We start from the raw sequence: 22,128 nt of genomic DNA on the forward strand, positions 1-22,128 counted from the left end.
TTTAACTTGCCTCACATGGGAAAAATGGGACTTATATATCTGATGTTTAAAGAGATATGTTTTGCTGCCTTTCTCGAGATCCACTAGACCTGTTAAACTCATTATGTCCAAAACATTCATCATCTTTTCCCCTAAACTGTCACAACTCCGATCTTCCCTATGACTGTGAAGGGCAATGTCATCCTCCCAATGCCTTAGGCAATAGCTTAGAAGTCATCATGGATTTCTCACTTTCCTGGATATGGAAGCAGTTTCCCCTTTCTCTTCTCTGACATTGCTACCATGCTGGTGTAGGCTCCTATACCTCACCTTTATTGTCGCAATAACCTGTCTCAAATTTGTACCTTGTCCAAACTGTCCTCTACTCAATCACAAAAGCATTTTCTAAGTGCAGGTCACTAGTACCACCCTTATTTTATAAACCACACTCGTCACATGCTTAGTCCCCAACACTATTCTTCCATCCACATGCTGGCCTCCTGGTTGTTCCATAAATGAGACATTCCATCTCTGGACTCTGAATATTTTTTCTGGTCATCTCCCATGCAAGATATGCTCTCCCTTCTCCACTCCAACTGCTGATCTCCCTGACTTTCTTAAATCCCAACTAAAATCCTTTCTATGGGAAGTCTTTCCCAATCCATCTTAATTAAACCTAATTCTATTGATTTTATATATATATATTTACTTCTTTTTCTATGCCCAGCATTTAGCATAATACCTGGCCTATAGTAGGAACTTAATAAATGTTTACTGAATTTAATTTCAACATTTTACATGTGATTAAGCAAAGGCCCAAGTTGATAAAGATGCTTGACAAGGTCACATAGGTAATGAGGATCAGAGAGCCAGGACTTGAATCCAATCCTCTGACACCAGAACTAGAACAAGGTCCCTTACACTATGCTACATTTGCTACTGATCAGCAATAATTATCCTCCTATGCCTATCTGAGCTGCTCCATATATTACATTTTCTTCCTGTTTCATTTTGGATGTAAAAAATTACTCTGATATCTCTGTAACTGGCTGTTTCAAGATAAAGAAAACATAAGGAAAAGAGACTAAACACTATGATTTAATTCAGTAAATAACTAAGATTCAAAAATATTTCTCAGCTGTCATACTTGACTATCTCTGTCACAGGAGGATGTGGAAAAATCAAACACTGATCACAGAGTTTATCATTGTGGGATTTCATGTCAGCTCAGAAATACAGATATTCCTCTTTGTGCTCTTCTTGTTTTATGCTATCACTCTTGTGGGGAATGGCATCATCCTGGGACTCATCTGTCTGGACTCCCATCTCCATATTCCCATGTACTTCTTCCTCTCACATCTGGCCATTCTCGACATGTCCTATGCCTCAAACAATGTACCCAAGTTGCTTGTGAATCTATTGAACAGGGGTGGAGCTATCTCCTTTGCTCCCTATATATTGCAAATGTATTTGTATATGGCCTTGGCCACTGTAGAGTGTTTTATCTTGGTGGTGATGTCCTATGATCGTTATGTGGCAATCTGCTATCCTCTCAGATATGCTGTCATCATAAGCTGGAGAGTGTGCATTACTCTGACCACCATTTCCTGGGCATTCAGCTTCCTCCTTACTCTGGTCCATATGATTCTTATTTTGAAGCTGCCCTTCTGTGGACCCCGGGAAGTCAACTACTTCTTCTGTGAGATCCTGTCTTTGTTCAAGCTTGCTTGTGCTGATACTAGGTTTAACCAGCTAGTTATCTTTATAATGGGTGTGTTTGTCCTAGTTGGCCCTCTCAGCTTAATCCTGATCTCCTACATGCGCATTCTCTATGCCATCCTTAGGATCCAGTCTAAGGAAGGTAAGAAGAAAGCATTCTCTACCTGCTTCTCCCACCTCTGTGTAGTCGGGCTCTTCTATGGTAGTGCCATCATACTATACATGACCCCCAAAACCAGCCATCCTGAGGAGCAGCAGAAAATCCTCTCCTTATTTTACAGTCTCTTTAACCCTATGCTGAATCCCTTGATCTATAGCCTGAGGAATGCAGAGGTGAAAGGTGCTCTGAAGAGACTATTGGGGAAGGAAAGCCCTTCCTAAAACATGTAACTTGTTCATAACCAAGTCCAATTCATTGTTATTCTTGGTGCTATTTCACCGGTCTGAGTATAAATCAACAGCAACAACAGTTGTTTGCTTTCTCTGTCTCTCTGCCCAGGTGATTCTAGAAATCCTGGATACTTTCAGTTTATTTTTCATATCTTCCTTATTTAGCTATAGTAATTTTGATACTGCTTTTTGTTTAGAGTTTATGGTTAAATCCTAAGGAAGGATTCAAGATATAATGTTTATATTAGGCTTATATCTCATTTTAAGTATAACCATCTCCATCTGAATATCAGAAAATAATTCATATCCTAGACTGGATAGAGAGCCATAGCTTCACTGATCTTGACTTCATCCATTGATCTTGATCCCAGATTTGGATTTCTTTTTTATTTTTTTCCTTTCTATTAACAAAGGACTTTAGTAGAAGCTTGTACCTGGTATGTTATCCAAGCCTGGTAATAATTCCTAGCTGTTGATCCCATGCCTAAAGTAATTCAGCTAGTAATTATAAGAGCTGGATTTCAGAGCCATGGCAGTCCCTTTCCCAGTATCCCAAATAAGCTATCAGCCAACCTCTGCTTGAATACTATCAATGATAGGGAGTTACTACTTTATTGGGTAATATACTTCATTGCTGAGTGAGTTTGATTTAAAAGAATTCTTCCTTATGTTGAACTAATATTTTAATCCCTATAATGTTTACCCATTTATCCAAGTGCTTTCTGAAACTATGCAGCATGAATCTAATTTTTTAACTATAAATTTCATAAATTGGGAATGTCCAACAATCCATCTTGCTAAGTTCCCTGAGTGGAAGGTGTACCTCATACCTTCCAATATCATATAGCTACTTCTTCCTTCAGTCTCCTTTGGACTAGATATTCTTCTACTCTCCCTACTATTCCTTACAAAGAAGAATCCTTCCAACTAAGAGTGTATCTAAGTTCAAAGTGGCCTTAGAAGTCACTTTATCCAACCTCCTAACCTATTCAAGAATACTTCCACTGTATGAACCCTAGATGAGTTACTAAATCATATAATTATGTATATTGTTAGAGGAGACTTTAAAGAGTGGTTAAAAATGAATTTTCTCAGCCATCATGACTACTTGTTTTACAATTTCTTTCATGTAATAATATGTGATATTATGTGTTAGTTATCTGTGTTTATGTTTTAATAAATGTAAGGCTCCTAAAACCAAAGACAATATCACTTATTTTTGTGTCCCCATCAATTTTCACAATATCTGTCACATGGAAGGTATATAATCAATAAACATTAATTAATTTGCCTATTGGATTATAAATTTCTTAAGGGTGTCTTAATGGTCTTTTTAAAATTTCCAGCACTTAAGAACATTATCAGTTCATATAGAAAGTGCTTAATAGAGATTATTTGAATGCATAGGAGAGAAATTAGTGAATCTAGTGTGAGCTCTTAACAAAGAATAATAATGGTAATGTTGCCAAGTAATATTATATTTATGTAATTCTTTAAGATGTATGTTTTTCTTATGCTAACATACATGTGATACTTGTAAAAGTAACATACATTTTTTTTTCCTCATTTTCTAAAAGCTGAGATAGGCTCAGAGAAACTAAAAGTCTTGCCCAAAGTCATCCAGCTAGTAATTCAGCCAGTTTTTATAAGAGGTGAATTTTAAAGCCATGTCTATCTACTTCTCAATATCCTAAATAAGGGGGACAGAGCCAAGATGGCGGAGAAGGCACACGCGACTTTCTAAGCTCTTCTCTTACCCTCTTTATCAATATTATATCAAGCCTCAAAAATAGTCTTGACTGCTACAGTTCATAAAGATAAAAAGTATAACAACTCACCAGCGGAAGAAAATCTGCAGTCTCGCCAAAAAAGGTTTGTTCCGGGGCTAGGGGGGAGATCAGTGTAGACTGGGAGTTGGTTCTGAGGAGGCCTCGGCAGGTAAACACAGATCTCAGCACAAGCCCAGCCCAACCCGCGTATGGGCTTTTCTTGGGGATTGGATCCCATCCCCATTTTTAATCCCAAAGGGGTAAGGGTTTTGGGGGTTTGTTGGGGAAAACGTTGGGCAATTGGGCAGAATTCTGGAACCGCTTTGGGGTTTCCCCTAAAAAAAATCTTTGGGCGTCATTTCCTTTAGTTTGCCTAGGGGTTGAAAAAAAATTTTTTAATTGGGAAAAAAAATTTAAAAAAAATAAAGAAAAATTTTTAAGAGAATTAAAAAAGAAAAATTTTAAAAAAATTTATAAATTAAAACATGAAACAAAAAAATTTTTAAAAAAAAATTTAAAATTGAATTAAATACTTTTAAAATTTTAAAAAAATAAAATAAAAAATTTTTTTAATTTAAAAATTTTAATTTCCCAAAATAAATAAATTTTAAAAAATAAAATTTTAAAATAAAAAATTATTTTGTTTATAAAAATTTTCAAAAATTTAAATTTTTTTTTTTTTGTTTAAATTAATTTATGAAAAACAAAATTTTGTTTTAAATTTTTTTTTTTTTCTTAATTAAAAAAATTTTAAAGTTTGGGTTTTAAATTTTAAATTTCCAAGGGGAAAAAAAAAAAAAAAAAGAAAAAAAAAAAAAATGGTTCCAAAGGGGAAAAAAAAAAAAAAAAATGGGAGAAAATTTTTAGGAAATTTTTAAAAAAAAATTTAAATTTTGAAAATTTAATTTAAAAAAAAATGAAGGCAAAATTTTTTTAAATTTAAAAAAAAATTTGAAAAATTATTTTTTTAAGTTTAAAATTTAAAAATATTCAAATTTTCCAAAATTTTAAAATTTTCAAGGAATTTAATTTAAAAAAAGGAAAAAAAATTTTTTTTCAAAGGGGAAAAAAAAAATAAAACCAATTTTTTCAAAAAATTTTATATAAAATTAAAATTTTTTTGGGAAAAAATAAAAAAATTTCAAAAGAAAATTAAAAAAAAGAAAAGGAAAAATTTTTAAAATTTTAAAATTTAAAAAGGAATTTAACCTAAAGGAAAAAAATCTTAAAAAAAAAATTTTAAATTAAGGAAAAAATAATAAAAAACTTATTTTCCCAAAAAAATTGTATTTAATTTTAAAAAGGAATTTAAACCTAAAAAAATCTTTATTAAAAAAAATAAAGTATTTTTTTAAAAAAAACAAAAGCAAAAACCAAAAAATTATAACCAAAAAAATTAAAAAAAATTTAAATAAAAAAAACCCATTAAATTTTTTTAAAAAAATAACCATTCAAAATTTCTTTTTGCAATTAAAATTTAAAAAAGTTATTTAAATTAAAAAATTTTAAAAGAATTTCCAAAAACAAATTTTTAATTAAAAAACAAAAACCCCCAAAAAAAGCAAATAAAATTCAATTTTTTTGGTTTAAATTAATTAAAAAGGGCCCATTTTTTTAAAATTTTCCAAAAAATTTTTTTGTCCCAAAAAAAAGGGGTTTTTTTAAGACTTTTTTTCCTTTTAAAGTTTTTAAAATTTTTGGGTTTTCCAAAAAGCCCGGGAAAATTTCAATCAAATTTTCCCCTTTAAAAAGGGGGGTTTTCAGGGTTTCCCGGGGAAAGGCTTTTCCCATTTCCCAAAACCCCAAGGTTTAAACCCCTTTCTAAAATTTAACTCCCCTTAAAAGGGTTTTCCCAAAGGTTTCCTTCCCCCAGTTCCTTTTTTTTAAAAAAATAAATTTTTTTCCCTTTAAAAAATTTCCTCCCAATGGTATTAAAAATTTTTTAAATGGTCTTAAAATTTTTTAAAAAATTTTAAATTGGAAAAAATTTTTTTAAAGAATTTAAAAATGGAAACCCCATTAAAATTAAAAAAATATTTCACAAACCCAAATTAAAAAAAATTTTTCCCTTTTTTTCCTTTCCTGGAAAAAATTTTTCTTTAAATTCAAAAATAATTGCCCAAATTTTAAAAGATTGCAAATAATGCAAAACCCGGGAAAAAAAAAACCCCCCCTTTTAAAAAAAATTTTTAAATTTGCAAAATTTTTAAAACAAAAAAAATTTAAAAAAAAAAAATCCCCCAAAAAAAATTTAAAAAAACAATAAAAATTTTAAGGGGCAAAAATTTTATGTTACAATATGCCAATACATCAATGAGGGACAGTTGTTGTATAGAAGGAACAATTATATAGCTATTTCATCAGAGAAGATTACTTAGCATACCATGTTCATGGACAACATTTAACTTCCACTACTTATAATCAAATAACCAAATTCAAATGAGAACCAAAGATAAAATAGGAGTGAAAAAGCAGTAAGACAATGTCATTTTATCATATGAGCAAATTATTTGCTTGGCATTTTCTTTTTTATTTGCAATTTCCTCAAATTATATATATATATATATATATATATATATATATATATATAAATGATTTTAACATTTTTTTCAAATTTTGATTTCCAAATTCTCTTGCTCTTTCCTTCTCTCCTTACCCCTCCCAATGAGAAGGAGAGCAATTTAACAAAGGTTATATGTGTGCAGTCATGCAAAATATATTTGCATTTAAGTCATTCTATGAAAGAAAACCTAGGAAAATGGGGGGAGACAGAAAAAGAAAGAAAGTAAAGAAAAAATGTTTCAATATATATCTAGACTCCCACAGTGGACACTTTTCATCATAAGCCCTTCAGAATTGTTTTGGATCTTTGTGTGGCTGAGAATAAGTTATTCACAGTTGATCTTCATACAACATTGCTAATGTACAATTTTCTTGCAGTTCTGTTCATTTTACTTTGCATCAGTTCATGTATATCTTTCTAAGTTTTTCCAAGAGCATCTTTGTCATTTGTTATAGCATAGTAATATTTCATTACAATTATATATAACAACTTGTCCAGCCACTCCTCTCCAGTTTATGATACCTCCTAAGTTTCCAATTCCTTGCCATTACTAAAAGTGCTACTATAAATATTTTTTTGTAAATATAGATCCTTTTCCTTTGTTTTATCTCTTTGGGATACAAGCCTAGTAGTGGTATTCTTGGTCAAAGTGTATGCATGATTTTACAACCCTTTGGGCATAATTCCAAATTGCTTTCCAGCATAGTAGATTAATTCACAACTCTGCCTTTAGTGCATTAGTGTCTTAAGTTTCCCACAACCCTTCCAATATTTATTATTTTCCTATTTCAGTTATATTAGTCAATTTGATAGGTGTGGAGTGGTATTACAGAATTATTTTAATTTGTATTTCTCTACTCAATAAAGATTTAGAGCATTTTTCATATGACATATAATTACTTCATCTGAAAACTCTGTTCATATCCTTTAACAACTGATGAATGGCTCTTGTTTCTATAAATTTGACTCCATTTTCTATATATTTGAGAAATGAAGTCTTTATCAGAAAAACTTGCTGTGAATTTTTTCTTTGACAATAATGATTGGTTGTATCCCTCAATTCTAATTTTCCCCCTTTATGCTATTCTCTTTCATTTCATCCTATCCATTCTCAAAGGCATTGTGTTTCTGACTTTTACTTCCCTTGATCTGCCCTCCCTTCTTTATTCCCTTTGCCTCCTATTTTCCTGTATGGTTTCTAAATGTACATGTTATGAGTCAATTCCAGTGAAACTGAGATTTACACATACCCTCTCCATTTCCCCCATTTTCCCTTCCATTGTAAAACCTTTTCTGTAGTCCTTTTATGTCAGATAATTGACCCATTCTAGCTCTTCTTTTTTTCCTTCTCCTAGTGCTTTCTTTCTAAATTCTTAATTTTATCTTCTTAGTTAATGACTGAATCATATTCAAGTGACACCTATGCCCTCTATCTATGTAAACTCCTATTTGCCCTAATGAAGAGAAGATTTTAGGAGTTACAAATGTCATCTTTCCATGTAAGAGTATAAACAATTTGACCTTATTAAATCTCTTCTGATTTCTTTTTACCATTTACTTTTTAAGCTTCTTGAATAGTGTATATAAAAGTCAAATTTTTTATTCAGCTCTACTATTTTCACCAGAAATACTTGAAAGTCCTCTATTAAAAAGTCCATCATTTTCTTCCATTGAAGGATTATAATCAGTTTTGCTGGGTAGGCAAATTCTTGCTTGTAATCCTACCTCCTTTGCCCTACAGAATATCATATTCCAAGTCCTCTGATTCTTTAATGTAGATACTGCTAAATTTTGTGTTATTCTGTGTTATAGGCTGAAAATTGGCTCATCTAATACTTTTGTGGGTTCTGCAGCTCTGGAATTTGTTTGGAGGCATTATTTAAACGTATTTTGGAGACACTTTGGGGAAAGTTCAGGCAAGTCCCTGTCTTTTCTCTGCCATTTTGGCTCTGCCTCTTGCTATTTCCAAGGCCTGGTTATACTATTTAAAGGGATAAATGTGCCCAACAATCATTTGAAATCTGGATCATGTTCAAAGAACAAGGAATTTTAACTAGTATCACATCTGCTGTTCATTGTACTTTGATCAATTAAATTTTGCAATATACACACATGTCCAATTGTTAAAGTTACATGGCCAAGACTTTGTCACATGGTGCAAAAGGAAGATGTTACAATAGCTTTAGAGTCATAAGAGACCTCAAGATCACCTGACCCAACCCATTTATTGCAATAAGGAAACTAAGAAAATAAATAACTTGTCCAAGATTACACAAATAATAAAGGAAAGAGTTGGGATTTGAAGATAACTCTTGTCTCCACAAAGCACCAGATCTGGAGTCAGGAAAACTCACCTTCCTGAACTGAAATTTGGCCTCAGACACTTAATAGTTAGGTAAGGGATATCTTAATGAACTTTATGATTTCAAATCTTGTCTCAGACATTTCTTAGTTGTGTGACTCTGGGCAAGTCACTTGTTTGCCTCAGTTTCTTCATCTGTGAAATGACCTGGAGAAGGAAATAGCAAACCACTTTGGATCTTTGCCAAGAAAATCCTAAATGGGATCATGAAGAGTCAAACACAACTAAAACAAATGAACAATTTTTGATTCCAAATATAGTGATTTCCTCCATCATGAGCATTCCTCGCCTAATTTCTATTCTAGAGAATATGACCCCCATCTCAACCATATGTAGATCAATCTCACTTCTTTAAAAAGCATCAGCAGAAGGACTGGTTCACTCAGGGGCAGTTACAAAGCCTCCAAATTATTATATTGATTGAACTTATAATCAGGTGAGATGCTACAAAAAATTCCTATAAGTTTTACCTTAGTCAGGACCCTAATATGCAGTTACTTGGATTTTGGAATTAACTTCTTTCTTCTTAAAAGATTTCTCTTACACTAACAAAAGGAATTGATTCCATGTCAGTTAATAGAATCTAAATTGATGTCATCAGTCCCAAGCATGTTCCTTCTGAAGATTTTTCTACTTTTCCACGTTTTTTGCTCTCACAAAAAAAATTTAGTTGTGATCTGGAACTGTATGCATCAGACTTAAATAATGAGGTAGAAGAAAGAGATAGTTCCACAAAGAAGGAGAAAAAAATAGCCTGTGTTCTCAGCCTTGTGTTTGAGCTTGCACTTTCTCTTCCTTGATGAGAACTTCCAGCTCCTAAGCTACTATGTGATACCACAAGTGGAGAACCAATGTGCTCCTGAGATGACCTCACTCATCCCTATATGGCTCCCTTCTGTGTTGGAAAGCAGCCTTGTTATGTAAGACAACTCTGATGTACCCATATTAAGCTGAGAAGAGAGATTAGAACCTGCTATAAATGACATACTAAACTTGAAGAGAAGGATGGCATATTCTTTGATGCCCTTTCAGTTCCCCCTCATGACATCAAGAACATCTTATTTCAAGGTCCTCAATTCCTCAAAAAAAAAAAAAAAAAAAGATTTGTAGTTGTTTTCTGGCCCTCTGGAGACATTGATCTTAATTTGTCTCTTGAGTGATTTGCATTACAATACATCCTTGTCTCCTTTTCCCCTACCTCCCCCATCAAAGGGTATTTCATGTTATTTACAAATAAATCCTTTATTTGTTTTATCTAAAATATAACAAAACTATGTCTTTTGCTTTTAACATATTTTTTTATTTCATATGCCCTTTAAGTCGCAAAAAAAAAGAACTACAATGAAATAAAATACATAGAGATAATGGTGAATGTTCAAACACCTATACTAGTAATATTACCTGTAATTTCTTATAATAAAAATGGCCTGAGCACGCAGATTATTGTCTTAATAATATGCTTTGAGTGGAGGAATAGAATATTGAGGTAGGAAAACATATTAGTGAAGTCTAAGCCATAAGAGAGAGTTCAATGACCTGAAGTACTGAGGAAATTTCCATTTTTTCTTCCCAAAGAGAAATCCATAGATTTTTGTATTGAAGTAATGCTATAATTGTGTACTCTAGGATATACGAGAAATAAGAAAGAATTTTGCCCTTTTTTCTCTCCTAGACAGCAGGCTAAAATTAGCATAGCATAAACAGTTGGTGATAGGGTGGTGTGTGGGGAGGGAACAGGTGGTATCACTTATAAAGTGCTAAAATGGTACTCCAAAGGAAAATAGGAATGTGCAAGTTAATATGCTGAAATCTAAAAATAAAAAAAAAAAACAGAACATTGCTCCCAGAGTAAAAGGTACTGTAAGGCAAAAAAAATCTCAGGAGATCTGGGTTTTCATCTTAACTGCTATTAACTTGCCATGTAATATAGAGGAAAATCATTCACTTCTTGATCTCTATGAATTGAAGAGATCGAACTAAATCTCTAAGATTTCTTTCAAATAAATTTTTGCTGTTGTTCAATCATGTCTAACTCTACATGATCTAAAGAATTTTTCCATGGAATTTTCTTGGCAAAAATGCCAAGGCAGTTTACAATTTCCTTCTCCAGAGCATCCCTCTTTTTACAAATGAGGAACTGAGGCATTGTAGTTAAGTAACTTACCAAGGGTCACAGTTATGCATATTATCGGAGACACTTTTTAGAGTTTCTATCCAAATTCATAATGTAACATGGAAAACAGTCATACTTCAACCATATGTTCCTTCCTATGTCCTTGCTATGTGACAGACTGACCAAACTCCTTTATCTAATTAATAATTTTTACAGAATGCTCTGCAATGTCATGAGGCTTGATGTAATCAGTCAACATGATGTCATTCAAAAACAAGAGTAACTTGTAGATTTCCTCAGAGAATCTCTCTTGAATATAGACTCTTTGTTCTCTCTCATCTGTCACCTTTGGCAAGCATACATCTCATTGTTTTCTGATTCCCCTGATGTTTTAATATCAAAGGATTATTTATAAAATAGTTCTCAGAATTGAGAAAATAAAATGAGGTAATATTTATAAAATGCATTGTGTTATAAATTCTAGGAGTTGGTGATAATGGTGGTGGTGTAGTGGTAGCAGCAACAGCAACAGTAGCAACAACAGTAGTAGTGGTAGTGATAGTAGTGGTGGTGGTAGTAGTAGTAGTAGTAGTAGTAGTAGTTTCTTGTTGTTGTTGTTATTGTTATCAGCATCATTGCATTGTCTTCATACTAGTAGTAGAAGTGTATAATGGGATCTTATATTTTTTAAAATCTTTCAGTTAATTATGAGATGAAAATGATATTGTCCATTGTGGAATATTTCTTTCAAAATTATTCATATTTCCTATACTTTCATGTGGATGTCTTCTAGTCATATCCTGTTGGCTCTCAAAAAGATTCCATATAGATGGTAAAGTAGCCATCAGTGACAAATGTTCTTTTGGGAACCTGTTTCTGTATTAATAAGGTTTAAGATTTTTTCCCAATCATTTAGCATCTTGCCATCCTTCAGATACCATATATGTTGCTTTCATAGTATGTTCACAATTATATCGACACCAGCATCAATTTCCTTTATGTGTACAATTATTTCAATTTGATTGCCTTTCCCATTTTTGTTTTCTTTAGTACCTTTTCTATGTACTCTATAGAATATTAAGAAGACTGTTATATTAGGGCCCAAGTATAGTGGCTTCTCTATTCTCAAGGAAGCAAATAGAGTTTTTTTAGGTAGTTGGTAATGAATTAATCAACAATTATTTCTTAAATCCATAACTAGTGTCTTTACTCTGAGATTACTTTCCATTTACACTTATCTTACATATACATATATATATATATATATATATATATATATATATATATATAGTCATTTCTATGTTGTCTATCCCATTAGAATGTGAGTTCCTTGAGTTCATGTTTTTGCCTTTCTTTGTATTCCTATAACTTAGGTTAGTGCCTGGAACATAGTAAGGTTTAATAAATGCTTGTTTATTGACTGAATGTCATTTTTAATTCTAGGCAATGTTGATTAAAAAACCATACAAATAAAATAGCTCTTTTCCTCAAGGAGCTCACATTCTAGTGTAAAAAATTATATGTACATATGGGTGTATGCATGTACTTACCACAAAAATATGTACATTATATTTATACATATATACATACATATTCATATGTGCATATGTATATATATCTATATACACATATATTTAGTCTCTCTGTCTCTGTCTCTCTTGGTATTGGGAACATAACATCTAGAGGGATCACAAAAGTTCTGATGATAAAGATGTGATTAAAAAGGAGAAATTCTTAACTGGAACAGATGGAGAAAGAAAGGGAAACAGAGGAGAGAAAAGATATTTAGTCATAGAAAGCATAGAGATCCTTAGAAATGCATATTTGAGCTGGCATAATACAATGATTTACCAGAGAAGTTTAAAGAAAAGAATAATATGTTTTTTCTGTTTGAAAATAAAATTTTTGTTAATAGTATAATTTTAAATGAGCTGATAAAGATGGAGATAAGGGAGATTTTGAAGCAAATTACAACAGTGAAAATGAAAAATAAAGGATAGGGTCATTTTTTATTCCTTTTTTTCTTTTTTTGGTGTGTGAGGGGATAGTCATTACTATCATCACCATTCTTCTTCTGTCTACAAAGTCACACTCCTCCCCAAAACAAACACAAAAAATAAAAATCAATTTTGGACAAATAGGCATCACCACATATCTTGAAATTCTCCACTTCAAGAGAAGGGTGATATGCATCATCATCTGTTCTGTAGCTTATGGTCAATCAATTATTCAGAGTTTTTAAACTTTTTTTTATAATCCCAGTTATTGTACCAATTATTCTCTTGGTTCTGTTCTCTATATCATTTCTCCTTATTTTCCCCAGTTTTCTCTGAATCCTTTTGTTTCTTCTTTTCTTTCTTACTTTCCTTCTCCCTTACAGCAAAATAATATCTATCTGTCTGTCTGTCTATCTGTCTCTCTCTCTCTCTCTCTCTCTCTCTCTCTCTCTCTATATATATATATATATATATATATATAGTATATACCATAATTTGTTCAATTATTTCTTCCATTGATCAGTTGATATATACTCACTCTCTTTATTGTTCTTTGTTTCAATAAAGTGCAGCTACAGATATATTTGCACACATCAATACTTTCCTTCTTTTTTATCTCTTTTTTTATCCTTCTTGTTATCTTTTTATCTTTTTTTTATCTTGGTAGTGATGTCTCCAAGTCAAAGGATACATACACTTCAGTTAACTGTTGAACTATTGTTCTAAATTATTTTTAAGAATTCCTGGACTAATATATAGTTTTATCAAAAATGCATTTATGTACCTATCTACAACCATTCCAACAATTGTTATTTTCCTTTTTAAGTCATTTGTCAATCTGTCTGGATGTGAGGTGAAAAACCTATGGTTGTTTTAATATGGACCTCTCTAATTATTACTGCTGAGGTATATTTTCATATGGTTGTTGATAGCTTAAATTCCTTCCCTTAAGAATTGCCTGTTATGTAAGATTTTCCTAACTAAGATGTTTTCTGGGATCTTCAAGTCTTCTCCTGTAAGTGCCTAGTAAAAAGCATGCTAAAGTTGGAAAGAGAAAGACCTGAGTTGAAGTTTTATGTCAGATACTTAATAACCACCTGAGCTTAAGCAAGACTCAACCCCTCAGTAACTATGTTTCCTCAGTTATAAAATAAATGGGTTAGACTTCCATGACTTGTAAAGTCATTTTTAACTTTATAGCTATGAACTTATAAACTTTTAAATGAAATTATTACTGTAATTATCCAAGTCAATTCAGTTGGCCATTTTAAAGAAATATATGTTAAAAATAAAAATTCAGTTTAACAAATATTTATGAGGAATTAACTATGTGTAAGATACTCATACACTGGTAATACAAAAAAAGGAAAATAATATTTCAAAAAATAATCCCAAAAGAAAAAGGTTGAGTATATACGTCATTGTGACTATATATTCTACTTTATAAAAGGATGGAATACATAGTAGGGAAAAGATTAAAGTCCACATCAGATTAAGAGTATTTAAGTCGTAATTCTATAGGCCTCACTGTGTTGCTTCTACTACTGAAATTTAATGATATGTACATATTAAAGGATAAAGAAAAAAGTGATTATAGAATCCAATGATTATCTCATACTAAGGACAGACAATTAAACCATCTTATCTATACCTCTTATTTTTTCAAAGAATATTGGTATATGAAATTTGATAAAGAAGCTTAATCTCAAATATCTTTGATAATCAAAGGATATGAATTCACAAAACCAATTACCTGAATTTCTTAATTTTAAATTAAGAAATATTTCTGTAAAAACATGGCCCTAACAAAGAGCTAAAAAAAGATACTTTCACCATCACATACCCTCACCCCTGTTTTTTAGAAGTAAGGAATATATGGGTATATCCATGGTTATATCCACTATTAAAATTGTTAAATGTATTACTCAAATTTGTTTTTGCTTCTTCTTCAAAATATTCTGTTATGTAGAATGAATCTTTGGGAGGAAAAAATAGGAGGGAAATGGTAGAAAATTTTGGTAATATAAAAACAAAAACATTAATACAATTTTATTTTTTAAAATATCCCTGAGTCTTTTTAAATGTAATTACACTTTCCATTAAATAACTTAGAATCTTTCGTAGCTAATACTGTGGAAATTTAGATATCTTCAGAAATGAAGAATGAGCATCAATAAGATCTGAGAAGTTCAGACAAGAGACTCTCACTTTTGATTGTCTGAAGTTATAAATTCAGGAATGGAGTAGAAAATTTAAAAAAAATAGATGAGAAAAAAAATGAAGTCTTGGGTATGAATCAACAAACTGGGATTCTTAGGACCTGCTGATCTTTATGATAAATTTTATTTTGGGTCATGATAAACTTTATTTTGGATTCATGGATTGAAGTAATATGGAAAAGCCCTTACAGAATAGTATTGACTCCCTGAAAGCCATTCTAAAATAATCCCTGCAAATAAAAAGAGCCTGATCATTCCCAATCATAATAATTGTTTTGTTTTGTTTACATGAAAGTCTCAGATGAGAAGAAAATTAGAGCCTGAAATGATTCCTCATATATAAAGAGATAACTTGGTATTACTTTGTGCTAGGTCCTGAAGTCCCTTCCTAAACATATATAGAGAATAAATATTGTTAAACAATGCATCTCTGGGATTTAAATTACTTCCTATCTTCCACATTACCTTGCATGCTCAATAAATACTTTTGAATATAATGCTGACACATTGCATGCCCTGTGCTTTTGTTATCCCAGCTCCCAGACTACTCACCAGCTAGGATCTGCACATCAACCACAATTTTATCAGGTCAAAGAAAAGGGATGGTTATATTTGCAAAACTGACCATCGCTCCTATCATCTCTTCCTGGAGTCATAACAATGACTCAGGACCTTTAGCTGGCACAGTCAGGATGATGTTATCTGATGCCAGCTTCCTTCAAAATGCTAAATGGTAACAAATGAAGCTCTTTCACTCATCCCAAGATGTTTTTCCTGGGATCAGAGATTATAAGATTATAGGGCCTATCACTGAATTAGAGAATTCTAATAATGACTCTGATTCTGATTCTATAATTATGTAACTTCTAAGTTCCTTTCCAGTTTTAAGTTTATGATCTTATGTAGATATTTAGACAGATAATATGCTAAATGCTATTGACATTCATTAGGAATAGAACAGTCAGGGGATGTTTCAAAGACCTAATCATGGGATCCGTAATACAGATCACTAAGCCAGCACTTACTTTCCTCCTCTGAATTGTTATTAAACTCCCTCATCTTTATCTCCATCTTCAAATAGACTACCCTTCTGTATTTTCAAGATCATACCATCATTCTTCTTTATCAACCCCATCCAATTCTCTTCATGTGCTTTATTACTCAGGTTATAAATCCTTTCCTCTTTTCTCTATTTGAAGTCTCTACTCATCCAGTTTAAAGTAAGAATCAGGCCCAGCACCTCTAATGGTGACAGACACAAGACCCAAGTTACTAACCTTGGGTACAATTACATAGATCAGTCCCTAACACCAGAGGGAGAAGACAGACAGCTTGATTTTATTCACTAATTCTCTTGGAATGACCACAGATTCTTTATATATCTGTGGGGTCCCAACATAAATTAATCTGAATTTAAATGGCAGTCAATTTGTACCAGGGGTTAGGAGTAGGGAAGGAATGGCATTAGGGAAAGACAAGGAAAAGTATTAGGAACCAAAATGCATAATCAATAATTCTTCCATAAATAGGTAGATAATATCACCTCAAAGAATTTAAGTTAAAATATATTTAAATTGGTTCAATAGGGATTTAGAGTATACATAGGTAGCAAAAGTAGTAAAGGAAACTGAGATGTTTTTGGAATGCATTCCTAACTTCTGGTGATGTTCTCCTAAAAGGTTGCTTGAGGTCACTATTGTACAATTAGCCCTGGCCTATATGAAAGAGGGCTGCAACATTCCATGGGGAAAAGAGATAAAGAATGATTTTAAATAAATAAATCATCCTTCTTACTCCCTTACGCATGTCCTTTCCTACAACATGGATGGATCATCCCACATATTCTCCATACAATCTAGGTGTCATCCTCAACTCTTCACTCTCAGTCAAGGCCCATATCAAATTTATCATCACGTTCTATCAATTTTACCTTCAAAATATCACTGCTATACATTCCCTTCTTTTCTCTGACATTGTCCCCATCCTGGTATAATTCTTATCATATCACATTTGAACTATTGTAATATATATATCTGCTGGTTGGTTTCCCTGATATAAATCTTTCCCCACTAGTTCATTCTCTTCCTAATTGTCAAAATGTTCTTCTTCAAGCATAGGTATGACCATATCATCCCTCTCTTCCATTTCAATAAACTTCAGTGGCTCCTTATTACCTATACTATCACATATAAAATACCCTTTTCAGTTTTTAAACTATTTCACCACCTACTCTTCTACTTTTCAGCTGCTTTTACACTTATTCCCATGTACACTGGATTCAAGACCAAGTGATGTTGCTCTTCTTGCTGTTCCTCAAAGAAGATTATCTATTTCCTGACTCTTGGCATTTTTACTGTCTCCAGTACCTGAATTGCTCTCCCTTTTCATCTCTGTGACCTGGTCTCTCTGTTTTTTCTCAATGATAGTTAAAATTCCATCTTCTACAATCAGTCTTTCTTAATGCCTCAAGTCTATCCTAAGTATTTCAAGAATTCTTAATTATTCTCTCTCTTGATTACCTCCAATTTCTCTTATTTGTATTTGACTGCATCTTGTTTCTCCTGTTGGACTGAGTTCCTTGAGAGCAGAAATTATGTTTTGCCTTTTTTTTTGTACTTCTACACTTAATACAGAGCTTAGGATATAGTAGGTGCTTAATAAATGCTTATTGACTGACTCTTCTATAAAAGATTAACTATATGCAAATAGAGAAATAAAAAAATGATTATGAAATGAAAAATCTCCTAGGAAGGAAGTTGGGAACAGAAGAAATGAGCAGAAGCCTATAGAAGAAGTACCAGTATATAGGCCACCATAGTCAGCTGTCATTGGTGTCATGATGTTCATCATACCACCTTTAGAAAGGAAGAGTCCAGTATACTCCCATAGAGGGTTGTCTAAATAAAATTAAGGCCATGATAAGGACTGATATCTCTTTATCCTGAATTTCCATTAATCATCACTCTCTCCCTGAGCTCTCATTTGTCCTACCAGAGCTTCTCTAAACTTCAGACCTTACCATGATTTTCCCATTTGCACTTTCCCTAATAAAATCCAAACTCCTATCACTTTCTAGATACAAAAAATAAGGAAGATGGAAGTTCTTTCTAATGTGTCTGTGACTCCAGTGAGCTAGAGTGCCATCTAATTCATTTCCTTTCTTCAGCAACAAGTACCCAATCAATCAATCATTCATCCTTACACAAGTTGATCCAATTGATCTCCATGGTAGAAACAGATCCTACAGAGCTTACCTGAGAGGTGCTATTTCCTTACCAATCTGTTTTCTAACGATGTGTATTCAATGTCCATATAGGCCAGCTATATGACATATATATAGTGACCCTATAGAGGACAGCTTCAATGGAGTTACGTCCACTAGGTGGTGCTGGCTTACTAAGGAAATACTTATTATTAAATACAGTAATTATACACAGTAATTCTTAGTATGTTCTACCAAAAAAAAAAAAAAAAAAAAAAAAAGCCTAGAAGAATGAAGAGGGACCTTCTCTGAAGAGGGAGTAAGTAGGGAACAGCTAAACCTTTTTGAGCTAAATAATGCAATCAGATTTCTATCTCATGATGATTATTTTGGCCCAAATATGAAAGACACATTAAACAGGTAAGAAAGTGGTGGCAGGCAGGCAACATCCTCCTATTAAGATGTAAGATCCTTTTGGATGACCTCGCTTCTATATTTGTATCCTCAGGACTTAGAATAGTGCCTGGGATGCAATAAGAATTCTTTTTTCATTCATTTATTCTTTTACTCATTTATTTACTACATCTCATTATTAGTATTATAGTCCAGTCATGGGTAATAAATGTCAGAATTAAGTTGGTAATTATATGAACAAAAATAAGGGGGCACTTGTGAGAGATGTTTTGGAGGCAGAATCCACAATTCTCCAATCAAAAATGGAGGCCTTAGCAAATAATCAGATATGGCAATGAAAGAAAGGGAAGATTAAAAGATGATTCCAAGGTTATGAAGTTCATTTGTCACCTTTTTAAAATCACAGATAAAACAATTCTCCAGTTAATCTTCCTAGATTCTCTCAATCTATTCTTCCATTTGGCAAAATGAGCTTTGGCAATCTGTTTTCCTTAAGACATTGAATTAAGGATATATTTAAGGTATATTTATTTCATGCTTGTTTCCTCAATTAGACTAGAAGACTCTTGATGGTAGAGTTTATGTTCACTCTTTATTGTTGTCACAACTGTATATCTAATTGATACATGGTATAGAGACACCTACCAGAAAGGTAATATTCACCTGACTATAAGTGGAATTTGAGGTACTTTAATGACTTTAGGGAAAACTATATATTTATTGTTTCCAATGAAGTACGTACCAGTCATACTGGTCACCATTTCCCAAGGAAGTTACCTAGAACTTTGTCATGACCAAGTTTACTTGTCCAATACCAAGACTCCCCTAAAATAAGCAAATCCTTACCATTTTTCACAAAGCAAATAAGTTCTTTCACCATGGTGCTGACACAGGCCTTGATATAGTACACTCCCAAGGAATCTCCAAAGCTATCCTTAATTTGTACATCCGCCTCATAATCACAAAGAATATAAGTCAATGTCAGTGATAGAACCAGGCCACCACATTGCAGAGAAAGGGAGTGAACCCAGCATGTTCTAAATAGTCCTCATAAGATAAGATTACCATGAAGCCTTGGCTTCAATAGGAGACAGCAATGAGGACTTGGTGCTTGTTATCCATCATCATTGGAAAGGCAGATTCATTAGCAACCAGAAATTTACAAGGGACTGAGCCATTGAAGATGTTCTAACTTAGCAGCCCATTCACCAGGGCCTTAAAAAGAGTTGGAATTGAAAAATGATTAAAGGATATGAATAAGCAGTTTCTCAAATCCATGTTATAAATAGCTACATGAGAAGTATTCCAAATCACTCATAAGGAAATGCAGATTAAAGCAAATCCACCTAATACTCAATACAATGTCAAATGTATTCCCCCCAGAATTAAAGGAAAATAACAAATGTTGGAGTGGCTTTAAGAACACATTAATGAACTCTTAGTGGAGCTGTTAAATGGATAAGTCACTCTGGAAAGCAATTTGTAATTATTCTTCCAAATTAACTGTTCATATTCTTTGGCCCAATAATTTCGCATTTATTACCCTAGAAATGAGTCATCTATATACAAATATTTAGGGCAGCACTTTTTTGTTGTAGCAAAATACTGATGGGGTGCTCATCAATTGGTGAATGACACAAATGCAAATGATTATATATGACTTAAAGAAATAATTATTGTATCATAAGAAATTGTGAAAGAATTCATTTCAGTAAAACCTGGGAAGATTTTTGTATGAATTGATGCTGGCTGAAGTAAATAAAACAAGGAAAACAATTTATAAAACAACAATCCAGGGAGCAACTTAGAAAGACTTTAAAGAATTCTGATCAATGAGGCAGCTGGAAGGCACAATGGAGAGATCACTGGCCCTGGAGTTGGGAGGACCTGAATTCAAATGCTGCCTCAGACACCTAACAAAATCTAGCTGTGTGATGTGATGTGTATTTTTAAATCAGCAGGAGTCAGGAATTCAGGTTAGGGGAAAATCATCAGTCTTTATTCTCAGTGAAGAAGGATTGGAGGTGGAAGAGAACCGGCGATAGCAATGTGTGCAGCTGAGTCAAGAAGCTAGCTGGATCAGCAGCCACACGACCAGCAGCTAGGAGAAAGGATCCCAGGCCCCATCTCTCCCAGCTTCTCTTCCTGTTCCTCTCTCTGCCTCCACCCACCAAAATCGTCATTTCCTCTACAACACATCAGGACTTGCACGGAGAGTGGGCAGGGACCATTCTTTATCCAATCATGTATATTAATAGAGTATAGCCCAATTACTATTTAGCTTCGCGTACTTGAGACTTCAGTGCATCAACTCAAACCTCAGCCCATTACAGTGTGACCCTAGGCAAATCACTTATTCCAATTGCCTTGCAAAAGAAAATCAAAGAAGAACTTTGATCAACACAATAAACAACTGTGAAGCATGTTACTCAGATCCTGGAATTAGGGTACAGAATGAGATAGTATGATTTATTATATGTGGATAGTATGAAGATTTCATTTGCTTGATATGCCTATTTATTAGTACAGTTTTCTTTTTCTTTTTAAATTTGGGTTGAAAAGAGGAAGATAAAATTACTTTTTGTTCATTTAAAAATAAAATTTAATTTAAAAAAGAATAAAGTGGTTAGATTAAATAATTTCAAGTCTCTTCCAGTTACATGTCAATGATCATATGAGATTATGTTATCATAATTTTATTGAACTTGTAATTGACTATGTAATGGTCTATTTTTAGTACTTATTTTGATTTTCCTTTAGCATTGGACATTTCAGGTGACCTCTTCCTTATGGTATTTTTTTCCTTTTTTGTTTCTGATATGCTGGTCTTCTGATTCTCAAACTCCTTGGACATGGAATTAATAGATTGTTAATAGAATCCAGCATTCCCAATTCTATAGGTAAAGTGAGACACAGAAAGATTTTGTACCTTACCTAAGATCACATAGAAAGATAATGGCATGACCGAGGCTAAAATTTGGGTTTTCCAAGTCCTGACTCAGTGCTCTATCCTTACCGGAAGGGACCATTACTGTTCTTTAATGAGATTACTGCTTCATCCCTCACTTATACATGGTACAATGATGTTCCTTTGGTGATACTGATTAGAGTAGTATAGTGAAAACAGCACAGGGCTAGTATACCAAAAACCTTTAGTTTAGCTTCATTTCTTCTACTAACTAGTAATGTGACTTAGAGCACAGAAAAAAACCTCTGTGATTATATGATACTCCTATAGGAAAAAAAAATAAAAAAAAGATGGTTATGGCAGCAGCGGTGGTGATGATATTGGTATATAAATGCTTTTGAGTAGGAAGCTCAGAAATGAAGAAGTTGGAAGTTGAGAGAGATTTTAAAAATTAGAGCTGGATGGCCAAAAAAATGAAACAAACTATATATAT

The 22,128-nt window shown here is 32.7% G+C and overlaps 1 protein-coding gene across 1 annotated transcript; it reads left to right on the forward strand.

Moving 5' to 3' along the window:
* The first annotated feature begins 709 nt into the window (after window positions 1-709).
* Window positions 710-2,139, forward strand: LOC100921276 (olfactory receptor 2A5-like). The gene has a single exon (XM_003772673.3). It carries the CDS (start codon window positions 1,150-1,152, stop codon window positions 2,077-2,079), a length of 930 nt encoding a protein of 309 aa, XP_003772721.1. The 5' UTR covers window positions 710-1,149; the 3' UTR covers window positions 2,080-2,139.
* Window positions 2,140-22,128: the final 19,989 nt, after the last annotated feature.

Source organism: Sarcophilus harrisii, chromosome 5 (assembly GCF_902635505.1).
Source record: "Sarcophilus harrisii chromosome 5, mSarHar1.11, whole genome shotgun sequence".
Taxonomy (NCBI): domain Eukaryota; kingdom Metazoa; phylum Chordata; class Mammalia; order Dasyuromorphia; family Dasyuridae; genus Sarcophilus; species Sarcophilus harrisii.